General features: G+C 39.6%; 1 protein-coding gene across 1 annotated transcript in view; it reads left to right on the forward strand.

Annotated features, from left to right (window-relative positions):
• Positions 1–13912, forward strand: part of lmo1 (LIM domain only 1) — a 31858-nt gene extending 17946 nt beyond the window's left edge. Inside the window, exons 3-4 of the mRNA XM_049601053.1 lie at positions 11420–11545; positions 12989–13912. Coding sequence (XP_049457010.1) covers positions 11420–11545; positions 12989–13094 — 232 coding nt within the window. The 3' untranslated portion in view covers positions 13095–13912. The remainder of the gene's footprint in view (positions 1–11419; positions 11546–12988) is intronic.
• Positions 13913–19268: the final 5356 nt, after the last annotated feature.

Consider the following 19268-nt stretch of genomic DNA (forward strand, 5'->3'; position numbering starts at 1 on the left):
GAATACAGAATGCAAAGTCGCAGTTTGAATATAAAGTGAGCAGTGGGCTACACTGGGTTGTAATTTACAGTCAGTTGTTTTCATAGCATATTTAACGTTTAGCATCTGAAAGAAACCTATTGCGGATTCATTTTGAAGACATTGTGAGCTACTGAATCAACATCTACAAAAGCAGGCATGAAATTCAGTATTATACAAATTTCATAGGCATGCACCAATTATGAAAGTTTGGGCCCATATCGATACTGATGTTTAAAATAATTTGGGCAATAGCCGATACTGATTTTTTTATGTTGTCATTTTGTTTCTGTCGTTAATCAGTTCCTCTTTGTGCCAAGGAAACAAAGAAATCTTTGTTCTATAGTCATTCAGTCATTCATATTATTTTTGAAACAGCACAAATTTATTCATACACATTTATGAAACAACCTTTCACATAAAAAACATCTTAAAAAACTGCTTCAAAAACCTTTTTAGTATACATAATATATCATAATTCCCTCTTTTATATCCATTTTATATTGCTGTGAAAACATTCAAACATTTAAGTTTCTCGCCCAAAACTACATTTTACATGATTACATTTGAACGCATCATGATAAAGTTATAATGGGCAATTTTACAGAGCTTGAACACATCATAATTCGTTGGTCACATTGTAGCATCATTAGGCAAACAACAGGGTGCGCCGCCAACTCATTGATAGTGAGTTTACTGCATAATTTCATCCTGAAGGTGTCCTAGTGAAGATCTCCATTTGTCCCTGGGACCACGGGACGGCGTTAGTCTTGAGCCCTGCTTTTTTGCATGCTCAAAATTGATGTGAAACAGACAAATTGGCCACTGCCATCGATGAATGTAATCTTATTTGCTGATAGGCCGATGGCAGTCAATGAGGAGAATATTGGCCGATACTGATGTACAGTGCAGCCAATGAATCGGTGCATCATTAAAATTATATTATACACTAAAAACCCCAATCAATGTCTCACTGCTACAAACACCATCATTTCTTGGTCTTATTTAAGGGCTCTTTTAGTTACATGTACCATTATGCTTTGATTTTAAGGTGATTTCTTTTACTTTATACTGGTATTTACACCGACAAGACCTATGTCTAAGTGAATCCACTCCATGCTTGTTTTTGCTGTGCTCTTTTCTCATATTTTAATCTGGTCTTCTGTGTTTTGCATCAACACAGAAGATTTCTGTCATGGAGTAGACTGGCTCTCAGTTGTACCAGAGCTGTAGGCTGTGAGAAACCTCCAGGCAGGCTTGTTGCTTCATCAGTGTCTTTGGCTCTGTATACCCCCCTTCAGATGCCCCTGCCATCTGCTTGTTAAATTAAACATGACCATTTCCTGGGCGTTAAGTCACATTCCCAATGAGATTCTCCCATTTATCTGAGAGGGAATCCCCCAGGGGCCAACTTAGGGATGCCGGTGCCCTAGGCCCCCCTGTCTTCAAACTCCCTGTCCTGTGCTGTCCTCCTCTTTCACTTTCTCTATTTCCCTTCTGCCTACTTGTCTCTTCACTCCCTCACTGATACTTCCAGTTTACTGCCGCCCACTGGATCTGCATAGGTTTGTTATTCTGATTTTAAAATGCTAAAAAACAGCAATTTGCATCACTTCTAAAATCCAAAGCAAAGAAACCTTAATCTACTTGGTTTTCTTTCTCTCTTACTCATGGATCTCGATGACATTTTACTTACATCTTAGCTCTTCCTCTGACCTGGAAGAAGCCCGCAACCCACTTGAGAGGCGCTTAGGGACGTTACGTTGAGATAGGCCATTACCATCCATCAGTTCCCACCCACAGTTAATGCTTTTAAGATGCAGTGAGAGGTCCACTAAGACCTGATGTTGCCCCCAGAAGGGGCAGATGGTGCAGATGAGGTAATAATAAATGGGCAAATGACCAAGAGAAGGCAAAAATGATGAAGCTCAGAGTTTCACTTGGTAAAATACATCTGCTGAAAGGACAGCAACCCCAACCCCCCAAGCCATAAGTGCCTAACTGGCACTATGAAGGGAGAAGGAAAAGCTTTCTCGCACATTAGACCAGTAAGATGTAGAGGTCAGAGATGGGATGAAAAACTGAGCATGACATATGAAATCAAGAGTTAGGAATACTAAAATAAGAATAAAAAGGAAAGGGGAGGAGGGAGCTTTCTGTGCTCCTCTGTTGCCCCGGATTGCCTAATGAAATCCATCCCACTCGCCTGCTCTTCAGCCTGCAACAAATGCAGAACACTTAATGGCTAGAGATGCTTGAGATGAATTCTATTATGGAACAAATTAAAAACCTTGCCTTGCGTATAGAGAAGAGGCAGTTTGAGAGACCAGAGTATTTGAAAGTAGGTGACGCAGTCTCCATCCGGCACCGGTTTCCTTTTCATTCCTTCTTTTCTGTGTAGTAAGACGAAGGCTCCTCTCACCTGCAGTAATGAAGTTAAATCTGTGCACTGAATTAGCCTCCTGCACTTCATTAAAGACAAGCGGGTGGATCAAACACACTTTGGTTATTTCCCAGAGTTTGGAACCCTGCCATGCTCACATTAATTATTATAGGAGCTCCATCTGTGATTGTCCTTCAGTGGCATTAGCAACTTATTGAATGCACTCACGCTTTCCTGAATCTTACACTTCAACACACACAAACACCAAAGCACACACATACCTTTAACAGCGTCCTCCTCTGCCCTCCAAACCATCGCACCAGCAAAAAGTTCAGTTTCTCATATCCCTGACATTCACTTTCCTGAATCAAGAGAGTTTTTTTTATCAACTTGGCCACACTCTTTCATTATAAATGAGAATAATAGATTAATTAGGCGTTTCCTTTATGTCTAGGGCCCAGGATCGCACGACTTCACCAGAGGGTTGACAATCTAGTCATGGTGTGATCATCAGGACTTGAAGCCTGAAATCATTTAATCCTCTATTTCATATATTAGAGAGGACATAATAGTCATCCACTTATCAAAATGGGGTATAATTAACTGTAAGAGGAAAACGTTTTCAAGATAATGAACATTATAAGTTATCCACAAACCGGTGAAATAGCGAGGGGAAGATGATAGCTCCATCTGGATGTGACTGTTTTTCAAAACTGTCGTCCTCTCCCTACTACTTCAGTAAGTAAAACAATTGCTCTGCTCCCGTAACAGTTGCTCTTCCTCTCTGGGCAAGATAGATCTGAACAGGAAAGGTTTACACTTTCAAAAAGACGCAACTGTTGGGGAGGGTCAGAACATGCGATGCATGCATTAACAGCTTTCCCTTTTATGAAATCTGACAAACTCTGTGCAGGCTGGGAAGTCTCAAAGAGCTCAGAGAACAGGTAGAAAACTTCAAGAGCCACAGCCCAATCTGAGGGAAGCAATACAGAGAGGCAGATGATGCACTGTAGGAGCTTTAAGGGTTTGAAGTTAGCAAAGCAGCAAGTTGAAAGAACTAAAGAAGGCCCTCTTTTCTCTAAAGACTGATTGTAATAACTCAATAACAGAGAAAGGAGAGCTGGGCGTCTTTACATTCCTGCCATCCAACTCTGCTCCCAACAACCCGTATCAGCACGCAGAGACACATTTTTAGCTACTAAATAAGAGCTTTTTTAAGTAGTGTAGAGTTTGGCAGCTCCCCTGTGCTGGAGACTGTAGGAAGCAGGGATTAGGCAGCGATACATGTTGTCATTCAGTGTATGTAAGAGCTGATATGAGAAGTGATACTGATTATTAGTTGAGTTTGGTTCATTTGTCTCACACACATTAATCCAATTCATGAAATAATAAATGTTAAGTACATGTTAGGGTGTGCTAGAAACCGCTAATGGCTTAAAGGGGTGGGGGAAAACTTGATACAGCATAATACTGCGATATTATATCATGATATGGCAATATCGCATCGTCACACAGTGCCAAGTATTGATTTTTCAATTATATTAGTAAATACAAATTAGTCTTTAGGTAGCCTACTAGAGTTATATAATCACATGCTTTTTCAGTCCACTACGTGCAGTTTGAAAACTTTATTACTAGATAACACAGATGTTGACAAAGTTTTCCTGTGGGGGACATAATTTACAATGGAATAAATCGCAATATATCGCAATATATTTTATCACATATCACAACAAATTTAAAATCGCAATTATATAGAATTGTGACTTAAGTATCATGATAATATCGTGTTGTGGATCCTCTACTGATTCCCACCTCTGGCTTATGTTTTAAAAAAAAACAAAAAAAAAAAAACACACACCCAAAGGACACACAAAACACAAAATCCATATTACTAGGTTTGAGAATGAGCTACCAAAAAGAACTGATTTATACACTGGTGGGAAAAAAAACCTTGAACCAAATTACATGAAACTATTTAATATTTACTAAATAATATGTTTATAATTAGATATGAGCTACAATAATGACTGCTATTGATCCCCTTATTAAAGCCTATAATCTGAGACAGAGGGATTAGGAACTTTGTAATTCAATATCTAAATATAGTATGAATTATATAAATTAGATGATAAATGGATATTATTATTATAATCATGAGTCATATTCAAGTAAGATTTTAGCTTCTCAAATATAAGAATTTGCATTTTGTCACTGCACTTAGGGGTGATAGTAAAGTGAATATCATGGACTGTTGGTCAGTCGACAAGACATAAGACTCTGTGAAATCTTAATGGACGTTTTTTACTATACCACTTACCACTATAGCTGCAGCCATACTAATTATTATGCACTATAAAAGGGGTCATATAATATCTGAGAAAAGAAATTTGAAAGTACCTAAAAATAAATAGCCAGCCTGCTTTCACATTTTACTTCATTATGCTGCTCAAAAATCCATGCCAGGATGTCTCACAGGTTGTGGGGAGCAATCCAAATCAGCACTTCTAACCCTCTAATCCATTTAAATAAACCACAGAAGCGTCTATTTTAAAAGAGGAGTTTTTGTGCTACCAACTCTGTTGCAATGCTGATGATTGATCGACAAAACCTGACGGGCTTGGTGTATTATGAGCAGCTCCGAACAATACATCTCATATTTTCCAGAAACTCACCATTTACACTCTATTTAAATAGAAACGCTGGGAAAAAAAAAACTGTGTTGATGTTGAATTTTTTTTTTTTTTTTCACTTTCCTTTTGGGAATATTGATTTATTTAATCCAAATGACCAGGGAAATTGAAGTGCATGAGCCACTGCACTCCTACAATACGGGACATGTGTCAGAACAATACGTGGGAATTCTGCAGAAAATAGTCTATTCAAACAAAAAAACCTATTGTGAATGGAATGAATGAATGTTTTTCAAAGGTAACCCACAATTTATGAGGGCACTGTTTCAGGGCTGCGGAGCATATCAAGTTTAAAGGAGGAAAAAAAGACAGAAGCAACTGTATTAATACGGTTTTCTTGTGTGTGTGTATATGCACAACGTACTGTGCATACTATGTTTTCAATAGAATCCTTAACTATAGTAAAAACACAGTCACCATCGGCTAATTGGGAATCTTTGGCTTGTTTTAATCACAGTGTCGTCCAAACTTTAGCACAACATAAAGTTGATCACCGACCAGTTCATTCTGCTCACGCACTGCCTTTTTAAAGCTTTAATGGACCTAATTGTTTCCATTCTACTTTGTGTGACTTCTTCATGTTTGCGGTAATATGTTGCATCCTCTCCCCTGACCTTTACATTTGCCTCAACATCATAGTTTGGTGTAAAACATTCATTGCTTGCTATACGCAGCTCCACTTCAGCTGTTACTCATGAGACTGCTGCAGCGGCGGTTCAACTCCGGTTGCTTTTAGCTTCATAGGAGCAGGAAGAGAAGAGTGTAATGTGTTTGAACAGTTCTCTCAGGCTGTAATCTCCTTTTAGCACGAGGAGCCCAATTAAGCCTTATGTTGATACCACGTTATAACCCAGAAACATCAATTGTTGGCTGAAGAACTGTGTGAATGGGACACTTTCTTACACTCTATTCATGTTATGGTGAAAATGGAAGACATTTTTTTTTGCCGTGCCAAATTTCTGCAGGTGATTGTAAATCGCTAGGCAGATAAGGAAACAGTTTAGCATGGATGAAGTGGGTCTCTTCATGATTTGAAGACTGTCAGAGTGATTCAGAGGAACCGGTGTCAGTTGAGAGAACATAGCACGGTTCTGTAGTTTAATTTTTACTGAAAGCCTGTCTGTGCCATTAGCTGAATACTTCTGTCTTCTTTTTGGCTAGCTAATCTAATGTACACGACCAACTATTTTCTAAAGATGACAGCCTCAGCACCCATTAAAGCCATTGTGCAAATACGCCCTGAGAAAGAGCAGCAGGTCCAGCAGAGCAGGGTAGTAGGTGGAGATGGTGTTGATATGGATGTTCTGAGGTAAATACAGCCAAATGCCTGGAAAATACCTGAATATCTTATCAAAACAAAGAAAAGTTAAGTTGCAGTCTGCAGAGAACTGATGGTTAAGTTTTATCCTGGGAACCAGAAGAATCTGAAAGCTCATGTTTTGTTTGCTTTGGCAGGTGCAACTGGTCCCCCTCCTGTTAGACAGATTTCCAGTCGACCTGGCCAGAGGCTGGCATTCATAACAGTTTATCTATCATGGGGTTTGTCTCAGACGATGGCTGACATCTTGCAGAGCCTTTGTACTTTGCACAAAATACAAGATGACGTCATTTGTAGCTCACACAACCTCGAGATGGGGACACGACAGCAAGCATAAACCTAGCTTAGTAAAGAGGAGTGGCATGGAGGCATTTCCGAAAACAATCAAGATGTGGACCTCACTTTTTAAGTACTATTTTCAAATTCTGATGGTACAAATGGCAACACTCGTTCACAGACATATTGGGCCTCATTCATAAACAGTGCATACACATAAATCTGAGCTTAAGCCATGCGTATGAACGTTCTAGTAGAAATCTGGGATCAATCAATAGCTTCTTCCCTAACTTTGTCTACTTAATGAACTTTTTTTATCCATAGTAATTATTAGTTAACACATTGAACTATGAAAATGGAGTGTCCCAGTGTTATTTCATAGATGGCACATATGTATTTGTAGCCAACTGGTTAATTGATAGCCTATTAAGAGGCATACAGGGTAGGCTATATAAAAGACTCTGATTTAGCACCAAGCAGATGTTAAGATATGATATCTAACCTTGCTGGAAGATATTGCCTTCTGTGCCTTCAGAAGAGAGTGCATCAGAGGCCTATGTGTTTTTTTGGTTGTTTTTTAAAGACTATTCTCATGGCTTTTTTGCCTTTATTAGATAGGACAGGATGAGCGTGAAGGGGGAAGGGAGAGGGGACGACATGAAGCAAAGGGCCAGAGGTTGGAATTAAACCCACAGCAGCTGCACCAAGAACATTGCCTTTGTACTTGGGGTGCCCGCTCTACCAGGCGAGCTACTGGGCGCCCCGAGGTTAACATGTTTAAACATGTTTGACGAGAGTGACGAACAGCTGTTTCCAACTGCCTTCACATTCACAGACGCTCCTTGACAGTCCGGCACTAGTGTGTCAGGGCCTTAATTGACCTATGGCTTAGCCACGTCCCCCCCCCCCGACACTCCCTCCGACAAATTATCAAAATTACAAGCCAAAATTTACAGGTCCCAGTGTAAGTGTGATAAACTGCATCTTGTTGCCATCGCCATCAAAGACAACAAGATAGAGGATCAGCATTGTTCCACTGAAGTTAAGGTTTCTGGCTCAGAATGTGAGAAAAAGATAACGGCCTTTTTACCATCTTTACCAAGAGTGTGTCTCCATTAGTTTGGTGCTACAGTATTTACATTGAATCATTCAGCATAATGTTTGACAACCTTTGTTACCTCTGCGATTACAGATAAGTTAAGTTAATGAAGCTAAGCTCCAGAAGGTAACGTTTTGCCCTTTGAACAACAGCTAACAATGATGTACGATCACCAAAGTACAAAACTAGAACAAAATAAGCTAATGAACTCCCAGCAAGGCAGCTAGGCGCTAACGTTAGGCAAAATTTAGGTAAGGTTAGCTAACGTTAGGCGAACTTTAGGTAACGTTACCTAACGTTAGACAATATGTTGCCCCAAACACGATGTCGACTTACTTTAGAACAGATGTAGTCATGCTTGTTAATCTTATTCGCGTTGAGTTGTTGTTGTGGTCTAACGTTACCGTACAACTTTATCCAAAGGAGACACTTTGCACTTTTTGCATGTACCCCATGCACACCGTTTGACCATTTTTAAACTTCAAATCTCAGAAAAAGCTCATAAAACTGCATGAAACTGACTTTCTGTAATGCATTTCAATGGATGTCCAGGCAGAGAATGTCAGTGTATGGGAATGGCTATATGCACTGTGATTGGCTCATCGCGTTTGAGGGCAGGGCTTAGCCATAATCAATTTGTGCGTAGAAACAACCTCGGCACTTTCTCCATGATACACCTTTAGGCAAATGGATTTCCTTGTATAGAGGAATGGGAGTGTGACACTCAATTAAGAATTATTCTGATTCCCTAACACACATACGGTGATAAGAACAAAATAAGCTAGTGCACGTGTCATGAATCTAACGCTGATTTTGCGTGCACACTTAGAGTAAGAACATTTCTATGCACATTTTAGTGAATGACACCATTGATGCTACACCACAGCTCATCTCTGCACACTATAGTCTGTTTACATTTGTTTATCACTCAGCGCTACGTGACACATTTCGTTGCTCTGACTGGTTGTAGGTCTATCCAATTATGTCCAGAGGCATTTTGATCTGATGACGTCCTTGGAAATCCGGCGATGTCAGGCTAAATGTTAAGTTTAAATTCATGTTTGATGAACACAAACCACAATACCCATGCTCTATTTGTTTATGAAACATTAATCACATATTGTCAGTGGTTTAGTGGAGGGTATACATAGGTATAAGGGTTTTCTTGCCTCTTTCTCTGTCCCTTTACAATATACCCACTTATCAGCCAAAAAGCCATTGTACCCACCTCTTCATCGGTAACTTACCCATCTTCCTAGTCGTACACTCACCTCATCATCTACCACTACACCACTGGATATTGTCTTCATTAATAATAGCCTATGTGCTAATTGCATTTTTATTCCTAATAATCAGATTTTAGCTCTATAGTTCTATTAAAGCCTATATTTAATGCACATTCATTTCCGTTCTTCCTCCCTTGTGGCTCTTGTGAATCCCATCTGTGCTGTGGTAACGCCTCATTATAAGGAGTACTACTTAGTGTGATGATGTCATTGAAAACAAGACATGTTATTTATGGTATTTTAGTATTGATGTTTTTATCCTCCCAGCTTTATAAAATAAGTCTTGAAAGTCAATCAAAATAGCCTGTTTATCTGACAGGGTAATGAAGATCAAATGCAGTGTACTTGCTGTACAGTAGCTGACACTGAATATGTTAACAGCTCTGCGGTGAGACGATCCTCAAAAAATATCTTTGTGTTTCATAATATGGGGGAAAAGTGGATATATCCACAGTATTTGGATATTGGTTTGCAGAGAATATAGATGTAGCTGAAAGGTAAAAACTAGCCACAGGTGTCGCACACTGCTTTGACTGAAGGTAGAACTTAGTGTCGGCAGCAAGCTGGGCTTCCCCACCAGGCGTTTTCACAACCTGTATGTATCAAGTCAGCACCGTGTCCGCAGCCCAGCGGGGTGTAATGGATAAGGGTTAGAATAATCCTACGAGCTGTTACAGGTGTGTGCATGTCAGACTCTGTAAGTGGCCGAGGCTCTCTGGGCTCTTTTATAGCCTCGGTTCCCCCGAGGGAGAGAAAAAGACTTCACTGTGTGACCCTTGAGTCCAGTACGGAGCTCAGGTGTGGTGGGGAACCTGGAGCAGACCCTGCCACTTGACTGTCATGATGACACAGCAGGTGTGAGGCAGTGGGTTGGCTTTAATGGGGACAACTTTGAATGAATAGTACACAAAAGAGAAAAAGAATAAGCCTTCATTTCATCATGTTACAAAACCAAGAAATCAGGGTTATGGAATGGAAACAATGAGCACTGAAGCACTGATATTTGGTCAATTTTTGGATCAATACTGAATGTGTGAGAATCTTCTAGATGTTTGGAAAAGGAAAAAACGGTTTTTAAAAATGCTTCACTGTAGACAAAAACAACTACTTTGTGTTTTACAGAGTGCCCCGTGGGTGGCTGATGTCTACTGTATGAGAACATGCAGTATTTTACTGAAACAGTAACCAGTTGTAACAATGTCTTTGTTTAACACCGTGTGAATCCCTCTCATGGAACATAACAGCCTTTCTCCCTCTGTTTCTGTCTCTCCTGCTCCTCTGGGGCAGTGGCCCCTAATTAGAAGCAGGGCTGCTGGATAGACGTTTTCTTTAACAAGGTGAAAGCAACTGAATGGGACTAGCATAAACAAGGCAGAATATCAACACTGTGACTCCTCTGTCTGAGCCTCTACAAGTTTGGGGGAAAAGTGTTTAACATACTGTTGGAATGGCAATCTGCTGTTGCCATATTCCCTCTTGCAAAGCTGTGAAACGGTCCTTCTCCTCCTGCAGAATATATAAATCTATCTGTGCTTCAGAATCTCCAAATTAAACATAGGGGCAGGCGTTTGGAAAATGAAAATGTAAATCTGACTGGGAAAAGCATTTGAGGTTCCTTTGCTTTGAGGAGAAAAAAACAGATCTACACCAGTGCCTCTTTGCTCTGTTTGTGACCTTTATCATTTGGCTCATATCTAATAAGCCTAAACAAGCGGCAGCAGCGAGGTTTGAGCAGCAAGTCTGTTCGCTGTGAAACATTTAGTTAACTCTTCAAGGTTACATCTCCCATCACTGTCTCAGGCTCCTCTCTGAATGAAAGAGGGAGATGGAGAAAGGGAGAGAGAAGAGATTGAGCCTGAATCCTTGTAACAGAAATCTTTTGAACTTATGACTACATTATAGAACGTAGCCTCCTGTGTAAAAATCCAGCCGGCTTTGGTTGAAGATAGACTCATTAGGTGTTTTAGTTATGAAAGACGAAAACTTTCAACAATTCAAATGGTTTGCTTCAGACCTGTTTTCGTTGCTTTTGTAATGTGCAAGAGGGGGAATTCTTTGAAGAAGGAGATTAAAACCATGTGATCATTTTAATTAGATCATTAGCCAAGAATTAAAGATCTATGTTTGTAACTCTCATTAACAAAAATACCAAGTGGGTGCCAAGACAGATTTGCGCATTACATTCGACGCATTTCGCCCTCTTTTCCCTTCCATTGCAGCTTTTTTTTTTTTTTTTTTTTTTTTGCTGCTATTGTTCTTGCTGTCAGTACGTTTTTGTTTGCTCTTTTATTGCATCAAGGTAAAGGGAAGGTGGGTTAATCTCCGTCTGTGCTCTGTGTCTTTCAGGCTCTTTGGTACAACGGGGAACTGTGCAGCCTGCAGTAAACTGATCCCAGCCTTTGAAATGGTGATGAGAGCCAGAGATAATGTTTACCATTTGGACTGTTTTGCCTGTCAGCTTTGTAACCAGAGGTAAGAATGGGGATCATAACTGCACAACAATATTGCCTTTTTTTTTTCTACAAACATGAATGGAGTGTTAAAATGTCCAATAGCTTAAATATTAGAAACTCTCTAAAGATACAACACCTTTTCTGTCTTGTTATATTATTACAGACCACTGAGCAAGTCTTAAAAAAGTGGATTGTCTTCCTGTGTTGTAAAAATAAAGGTTCCGGTATTGCATTTGTAATGCCCTGCTAATTGTTTCCTATTGTGACACACTGCCAGCAGTTTGTCCGTGCTTGTGGCTAGCTCTCTAAATCTTTTAAGCCAGAGCGATGTAAAATTAGCTCCTGTTCTTATGTGTTCGAGGAGGTGCAGGAGCTACAAAAATAAAGTCCTCCAGAGGTGTGTTGCTGCATAAGGGAGAACGGACCTACACAGGTGAAATGGTGTTTCCTTAGCGATAGGATTTATTATGAAATTGGAGTGAGCACAAAGCCTATGGTATGATACACATAGAATATGACATACCCAAATATTGCTTTTTCCCATTAATATACTGTCAGTAATGGCACCATTCTGGGAGCAGAACGTCCTTTGCATGCTTGTCAGGGGTGCTGTGACCCTGTTCCTCCACACAGCACAAGCCCATTAACCTTCTGCAGGCCAGATTCAGTTACCATAGTGAACACCTGCTGTAAGGGAATTATGACTGCAGTCTCTCTTCTCAGCTGGCAGACATGAAGCCAGGTCTCATCTGGCACAGCATTGCCATGGCCGTGACTGTTTTACCAGCCTGGCTCATTACTAAAGCCAAGCTATGCTCGGCTATATTCTTATCTTCACTCCCCTTCAGTCACATTATGGAGCTGTCTCCACTGTGTCACACAAACAAACAGCAGCACAGAGAAGAACATCAGTAAGGCAGGCTGTTATGTGCTATTTTCCCTCTTCAATTGACTCCGAGACTTCAGAGGAAAAAACATTCTCGAGCACTGGAACCAAACTGGTGTGTGAAAAGCTAACCCTATGGCAGAGTTTCCTTGGAAACTCCCGTGGTGCCAGCGCCTTTTTGCCAGGCCGGGGAGAGTTGACCTGCCTTTCATTGGGCGCCAGTGCTTGTGTCTGGTTGCTTTGAAATGATAGGGTTTTAATCCACTTTTATTTGAAGCCACACATTGATGATGACCATCAAAACAGGCTTTGGATCTGATGAGGCGCAGTGTCAGTGCGCGTCAAGGTAAAACATCTCGAACCAAATGTGCACAATCAAACAGAATCATCATTACCTGCTGATCTTAAATGCAACATTTTCACTGCCAGAGCAAAGCAGAGCAGAGTCAGCCAGTCAACACACACACACACACACACACACACACACACACACACCACTTTGTCATAACACCAACAGTAATCGTCTTTGTGTTTTTAACAACAGTTCTGCTTTTGTTTGTTTTTCTCTGCCGACAGGTTTTGCGTGGGGGACAAGTTTTTCCTAAAAAACAACATGATTTTGTGTCAAATGGACTATGAGGAGGGCCAGCTGAATGGGAGCTTTGAGACACAGGTTCAATAGTTGGAACCTCGTGGCAGCAACAATCGGCTCCACACTTTACACACGAGATGGATGTTCTGCTGCACTTGGAAAAAGACAAGCGTCTGTCTGCTTGCCTGCAATACTTTTTAAGACCCCTTTATCAGTCCCTAAGGACTCTATTGTAAATGTTCAACTTTTTGCCCCTCCCACACCCCAACACTGAGCAGTTACAAATTTTGATGTACAGTTGTGCCTGCTTAGCTGAGCACTGTATTGCTTGTATGTTTTGTGAAATTTGTTTCCGGTTTGTTTTATTTTCCTTTTAGAAATGGTTCATTGGAGGGTATGTACAGTCTGTTTTCTCTGTATATATAAACTGGAACATTTATTTTATGAAATGTAATGCAATTTTATTACTAGTGTGAATTAAAGATTCTTAAATGTTCATAGTGAGTTTTTTCTCTTGCACCAAAACCAAAGCTGTCGGAGGAAGTCGGCCCATGTGTTGATATGTAATGTCTCCAAAAACGGCAACGCTATAAAAAGCTTTGCAAGAGAAAATATATTTGAAGTCCTTCTTCAAAACATGATGCAACAAAACAAGTTTTATTACATTTTACAGAGTTCTGATGGAATTAGAAATGCTGTTTAAAATGAACTACATAAGATTTTATTTGGAATAAAAGAATGCTTCTCCAAACTGTGTTGTTGTGAGCGTGCAGGTGTCATGAAAGGGAGTGAGTTAAGCTGAGCTGCTCTCCGTGATTCATGCTTCACTAATTGCCATCTGATTATGAGGGTGAATTGGCCTGGAAATGAAATGCAACAGCAAATAAATTAGAGAGAAAATAAATGCTCATTGAGTTTGAGCTCATTCAAACTCATCAGCAACAGAGGTGCAGAGCTGTATTAAAAAGTACTCTTCCCAGAAGACTCTTGTTAATGGAGCTGTGTGACACTGACTGTTTATCTGATGAGGTTATTTCTGACACACACCAACAGTCGACGATATACTAAGTGTGGTGGAGCTGGCTGATATTCAGCTGATCCTTCAAGTGATAATTCATATCAATGGCTTTGCTTGTTACATGTAGTTGTATGAATTAATCAAGCAATTATTTTACTCTGACACTGGCAACTAATAATACAGGGTACGAATACATCATTTGATTATTGGCTGCAAATAACATGATGCTGATGATACATCGCTATATATTAATAAGTTAGCACAGTGTGTACCCGTGATTTCTTCCAGATATATCAAAATATTTTACAGATCTTATTTACTTTTATAGACAAAAAACATGTAAGAGAGGTCTGTCACTGCAGGGTGACACAAGTGTGCAGCATTCTTTCGTTATTCCACTGGTCATGTACAGTTAATCTTGGCTTTGGGTCACAAGAAGCTGAGTCAGTTATAAAAAATAGCTTATAACAGGGCTCAAATCAACAGTGATTTTAATTACTGAATAATGATTATACTCTATTTTATCAATTAATAGCTTTGAGTACAAAATGTAAAAAAAAAAAAAAAAAAATATTCACAGAGCCCAAGCTGACGTCTTCAAATTACTTGTCCTATGTGACCAAAAGCCCAAAACCCCAAAAATACTTGGAGAGAAAAGCAGAAATTCATCACAATAAAAGAGAGGAAAGTAATAAATGTTTGTCACTTTTGTTGAAAAAAAAAAAAAGACTGAAATTATTATTGAATTATCAACATAGTTCCTGATTGACTTTCTGTTGGTGGATGACATGATTAATAACTAATTGCTTCACCTTCAGCTTATTACGTTTCACATTTTAGAGCCACTTCGTGCCAATTTTAATTAATTCTGCTGCCTTAAAATCTCCATAGTGCTGTCATGTTACAATTAAAAAAAAAAATTAAACAGCCATGTTTCTCACATGGTGAAACTATGACAACTAATTAGAGAGAGCAAACATCATTGTCTCAGAGAGAAAAAAAGGAGCTAAGCAGAAAGCAAATGGCTGCAGCTTGGAAAAATGAATAGCTCTTAGATCACATCATCCATTTTATTTAAGTTCAAGTTCAGTAACAGGTAATATGCCATACATCAGTCTGGATGGAGGTCTGTAGCCTTTAATTACACTCTGGTATGTTTGACGTCACATGTTCCCGGACCCTATAAGTGACATGTTAGACCCTGAGAACCCAAAAAGGACACGGAGTTTGTCATCTTACATCACTAGCTTTGATTTAATGTGATGTCATGAAGTGCATGGAAAACTGTGTGCTACCCTTCTCTCACTGTAACTCTGCCTCCTAGAAATTCTGTTTCTATGTTACTAAACTGCTTTCTTTGTTATGTTGTTGTGGCAACATAATCATAATTGCTGCCTGGATTATGTTCAGAGACAATGTTTCTTTCAGGTAACAAAACATTCATGTACCGTGTAGGCTTCGGAAGGAAATGGTTGGGGAGGACAGCGAGTGCACAAGTGCAGGACCTTGACACCAGAACCTTGAGTTAGCGTCCAGAATCTTGTCTTGGGTTTAGGCAACAAATGCACTTTAGTTAGGATTGGGGAAAGATCTGGATTTTGGTTAAATGTTCATAAAAAAAAAGGTACCAAAAATAACGTTGTATTTACTATGAGTGGATACTGTGTTGAAAGATTTTGGGGGAAAACAACTAGGATGTGTTCAGTATCAACTTTTTTGCAACTTGCCAGAGACATTAATCAGCAACATTTCCCCATTACGTTAATGAAAACGTAATTTGCTCTGCATTATTTTCCCTTCAAAACGTATTTGCTGTTTCATATTTGTTGTGTGCAAACTTAATTTCTAGGAGACAGGGCTGCTCACCAATGCACAGTGAGTGTAATGCTGGTCTAAAAGATCAAATCACTGCTGGAGGTTTAGATCGAACCTATGCTCTAAAAGCACATCATGCCTACCTGTGTTAATGCTCAATAACTCACACAGATATAATTTGGAATATACAGCTTGCTGTGTTAGGCTCAGTTCAGAGGGAAAAGGCCTACAGCAATTACAGAATTGTCATAAACAGGTAATTTGTCAAACCTCCGTTGTTGTATTGTCTATTATAATTATTCAACACAGTATTCTTCTTCCTTTTTGAGTGAAAAAACTCAAACTTCAGATTTCAACCCATGTGTGACACTCTGTAGGCGCTTTCCTACTAGCAGGACACAGAACAGCAATATAATTTGCTAACACATAAATCAAGTGTGCAAAGAGCATTAATTAGAAATTCATTAAAAATTCAGACTCACCGGCAGGTGTGCAAATAAAGGATTAGGTAGACATCAATTATACTACATAAGAGAACATTTTAATTGCAATTCCTGGATTGATTTACAGAGGGAAACAATCAGGCTCCGTGCAATATGGCTGATTGCTCATTTTCCGGAAAAATAATGAGAAAAACACCTCACCAGGTAACACTGTCCCCAGCTGTAAATCCGTACACACAAACAGATTCAGAGGTGTGTGTGCTCTGTCATGCACAGACACATGTAGGCTTATATACGAGTGCCCGTGCCCACAAACACATTTTTAATGCCAAACTATATAATAAAACACATGCGCGCAAAAAAATAAGGTAGAAACAAACAGACATGCACACACAAAATTACAAAACATGACACACACAGACATCCTCCCACACATAAATACACATGCACTGCAGCTTGGCATTCCCATCTGCTTGTGTTGGTGGAGAAGTTCTTAAGCACCAAATGTTGTGCTGTTATGACTCAAGTTTGTGAATTCTCCAACCTCCTCTGTGTTCCTGATTACTGCATTATGGCATCTGCTTAATTAGCTTGGCTTGTGTCATATGTTGCACACGAGGGGGTGTTAAAAAGTGCCCTTCCTTCTTGCTCATTATCTGCCTCGATTCATGTGATGTATAATCTCTCTTGACAGACATTCATATTGACATAGGGACAGCTGTCAGCAGAGCATGGTCATAAAGAGTGCACATAGAATAAAAACCACAAGGAAGGCAGATAAGTGGAAAGGCTGCCAAATTTCTAAGTGAAACTACTGATTCTGTGTTTCACTCTGGATCCATCAACACTGCAACAGTTCTAATTATACTGAATTTAATTTTATGGATGAGAGTTTTTTGGGAGAAGAAACCGATAGTAGGCCGTGCATTTTGATTACTACAGGTAATATTCAAAGTAGCCTCCTGCCAGTGTATTTTCTAAATTGGTGTGGTGTCCAACTCTTGGCGAGGAATCAACCTCATTATTGCCATGTGGGAAATTCTAATCATTATCTGCATAACAGCTCTGGACAATCATTTCCAACACACAGAACGCTACTTTCTTGATGGAAGAGAGTTTGAAGATTGGAAATGTCCCTTCTTTACAAGTCAAATTCTGTCTATAATCAAACAGCATGACAATGACATTACAATATACCCCAACAGACTTGTTATACCAATGGGACCTTCACTTAGAGATCTTACTGCCATGACACAAACCTATCACTAGACAGAACATTGATTCTGCTGAACTGCAGATTATGTACAACAACAACAACTAGGTATTAAGATTGAGAACTGGTCCAGAATTGTCTGATCCATCGTAATCATAATCAATTCCTTTTATCTCAGCCAGCATGTTATTCCAACAGATGTGCTCTGTAAAACAATGACGTCAAAGTCTTGTGTCTATGTTGCTGGAAACTTACAATAACAACTCACTGTAGAGATGAAGAGATGGTCCAAAGTGTGGCTTCATTTCATGAAGACAGATGACAACTACTTGTTATGTCTGTAAAATAACAATTTCAAGTTAGGGTTGAAACAGCAGCATAATGCTGGAACATCTTTCTACAAAACATTGGCTTAAACTCCAGGGATGCCATGTATTTGACACTGACAAATGAGCCACAGCCCCCCAGTTATGTTATAACAATACTTTAATCTTATAATAACATTAGGTAAGCACCGTGGTGTGGTGGCACATGGTGTAGTGGTTAGCACTGTCGCCTCACAGCAAGAGGGTTCGTGGTTCTCCCCGTGTCTCCCCGGGTTTTCTTTTGGTACTCCGGCTTCCTCCCACAGCCCAAAGACATGCAGGTTAATTGGTGACTCTAAATTGGCCGTAGGTGTGAGAGTGAGCATGAATGGTTGTCTGTCTCTATGTGTCAGCCCTAGTCTGGCAACCTGTCCAGAGTGTACCCTGCCTCTCACCCAGTGTCAACTGGGATAGGCTCCAGCCCCCCCGCGACCCTCAAGAAGATAAGCAGTTACGAAAATAGATGGATAGTTTACATTAGTGACATGCAGACAGGCTTAGCAAATTTGAAATAATAAAACAGTTGCGTTAACGCCGAAAACCTGTGTAGGCCTACTTCTTCCCATCCCAGAAAATTCATTATTAATCAGTTGCTGAATCAATAAAGAGCCCAACTGATACGCAAAGTTAATAATGGCACTGATATCAATGTAATCTAATCAATTTCCATCCCTAAAGACAACATTTAATTCAAGGACAAAATTTTTACCTTTTTTTCAACAATATTTTCCCATGGCTACGACAATAACATTAGGTTAGGAAAATGCCGTGGTTACCATATGGATATGATCCTCTGGGGATCATGAATGTCTGCAAACAATACAAAGCAATCCATTCAGCCTAGTAGTTGTCAGGATATGTTAAGATGGACCAAAGTGATGAATAGATGGACAGACTGATAGTTCTATCTAACCCTAAATTAACATTTCAAACAAATCAGAGTTAAAAACAGTATGGTTGTGCAAAAAGGGGCAAAAGTGCAATTATGTGCATGTGTCAGAGAACTGAGTCCTTCACTGTCTGTTTATCACATTTTGACTATATTTATCCTGACCAGAGGATGATTTGTACTTTGCCACTGAATAGAAAACAACAAGGGGAAATTTAATTGTTTGGAATGATTCAGTATTGGATATACTGCCATCATTACGTGGGTATACGTGGGATATGGCCTCTTTGTGTTTACAAATAAAAAAGCAGCTGATCATTTAAAAAAAAAAAGAGAGACGATACCAATGAGGTTAACTGATGTATTTTTGTGTCGGTATGCGTAATGTTTATTATATAACGATTTGAATGAATAATCTATATTCTCTACTCATGAACCATTATGCCGTCCTTCACACAGACAGTTGTGACCTTACAGACTCAGAGACAAAGCTACAGCGTTTGTTTTAAAACATGGTGAAT

Source organism: Epinephelus fuscoguttatus, linkage group LG2 (genome assembly GCF_011397635.1).
Source record: "Epinephelus fuscoguttatus linkage group LG2, E.fuscoguttatus.final_Chr_v1".
NCBI classification, from domain to species: Eukaryota; Metazoa; Chordata; class Actinopteri; order Perciformes; family Serranidae; genus Epinephelus; species Epinephelus fuscoguttatus.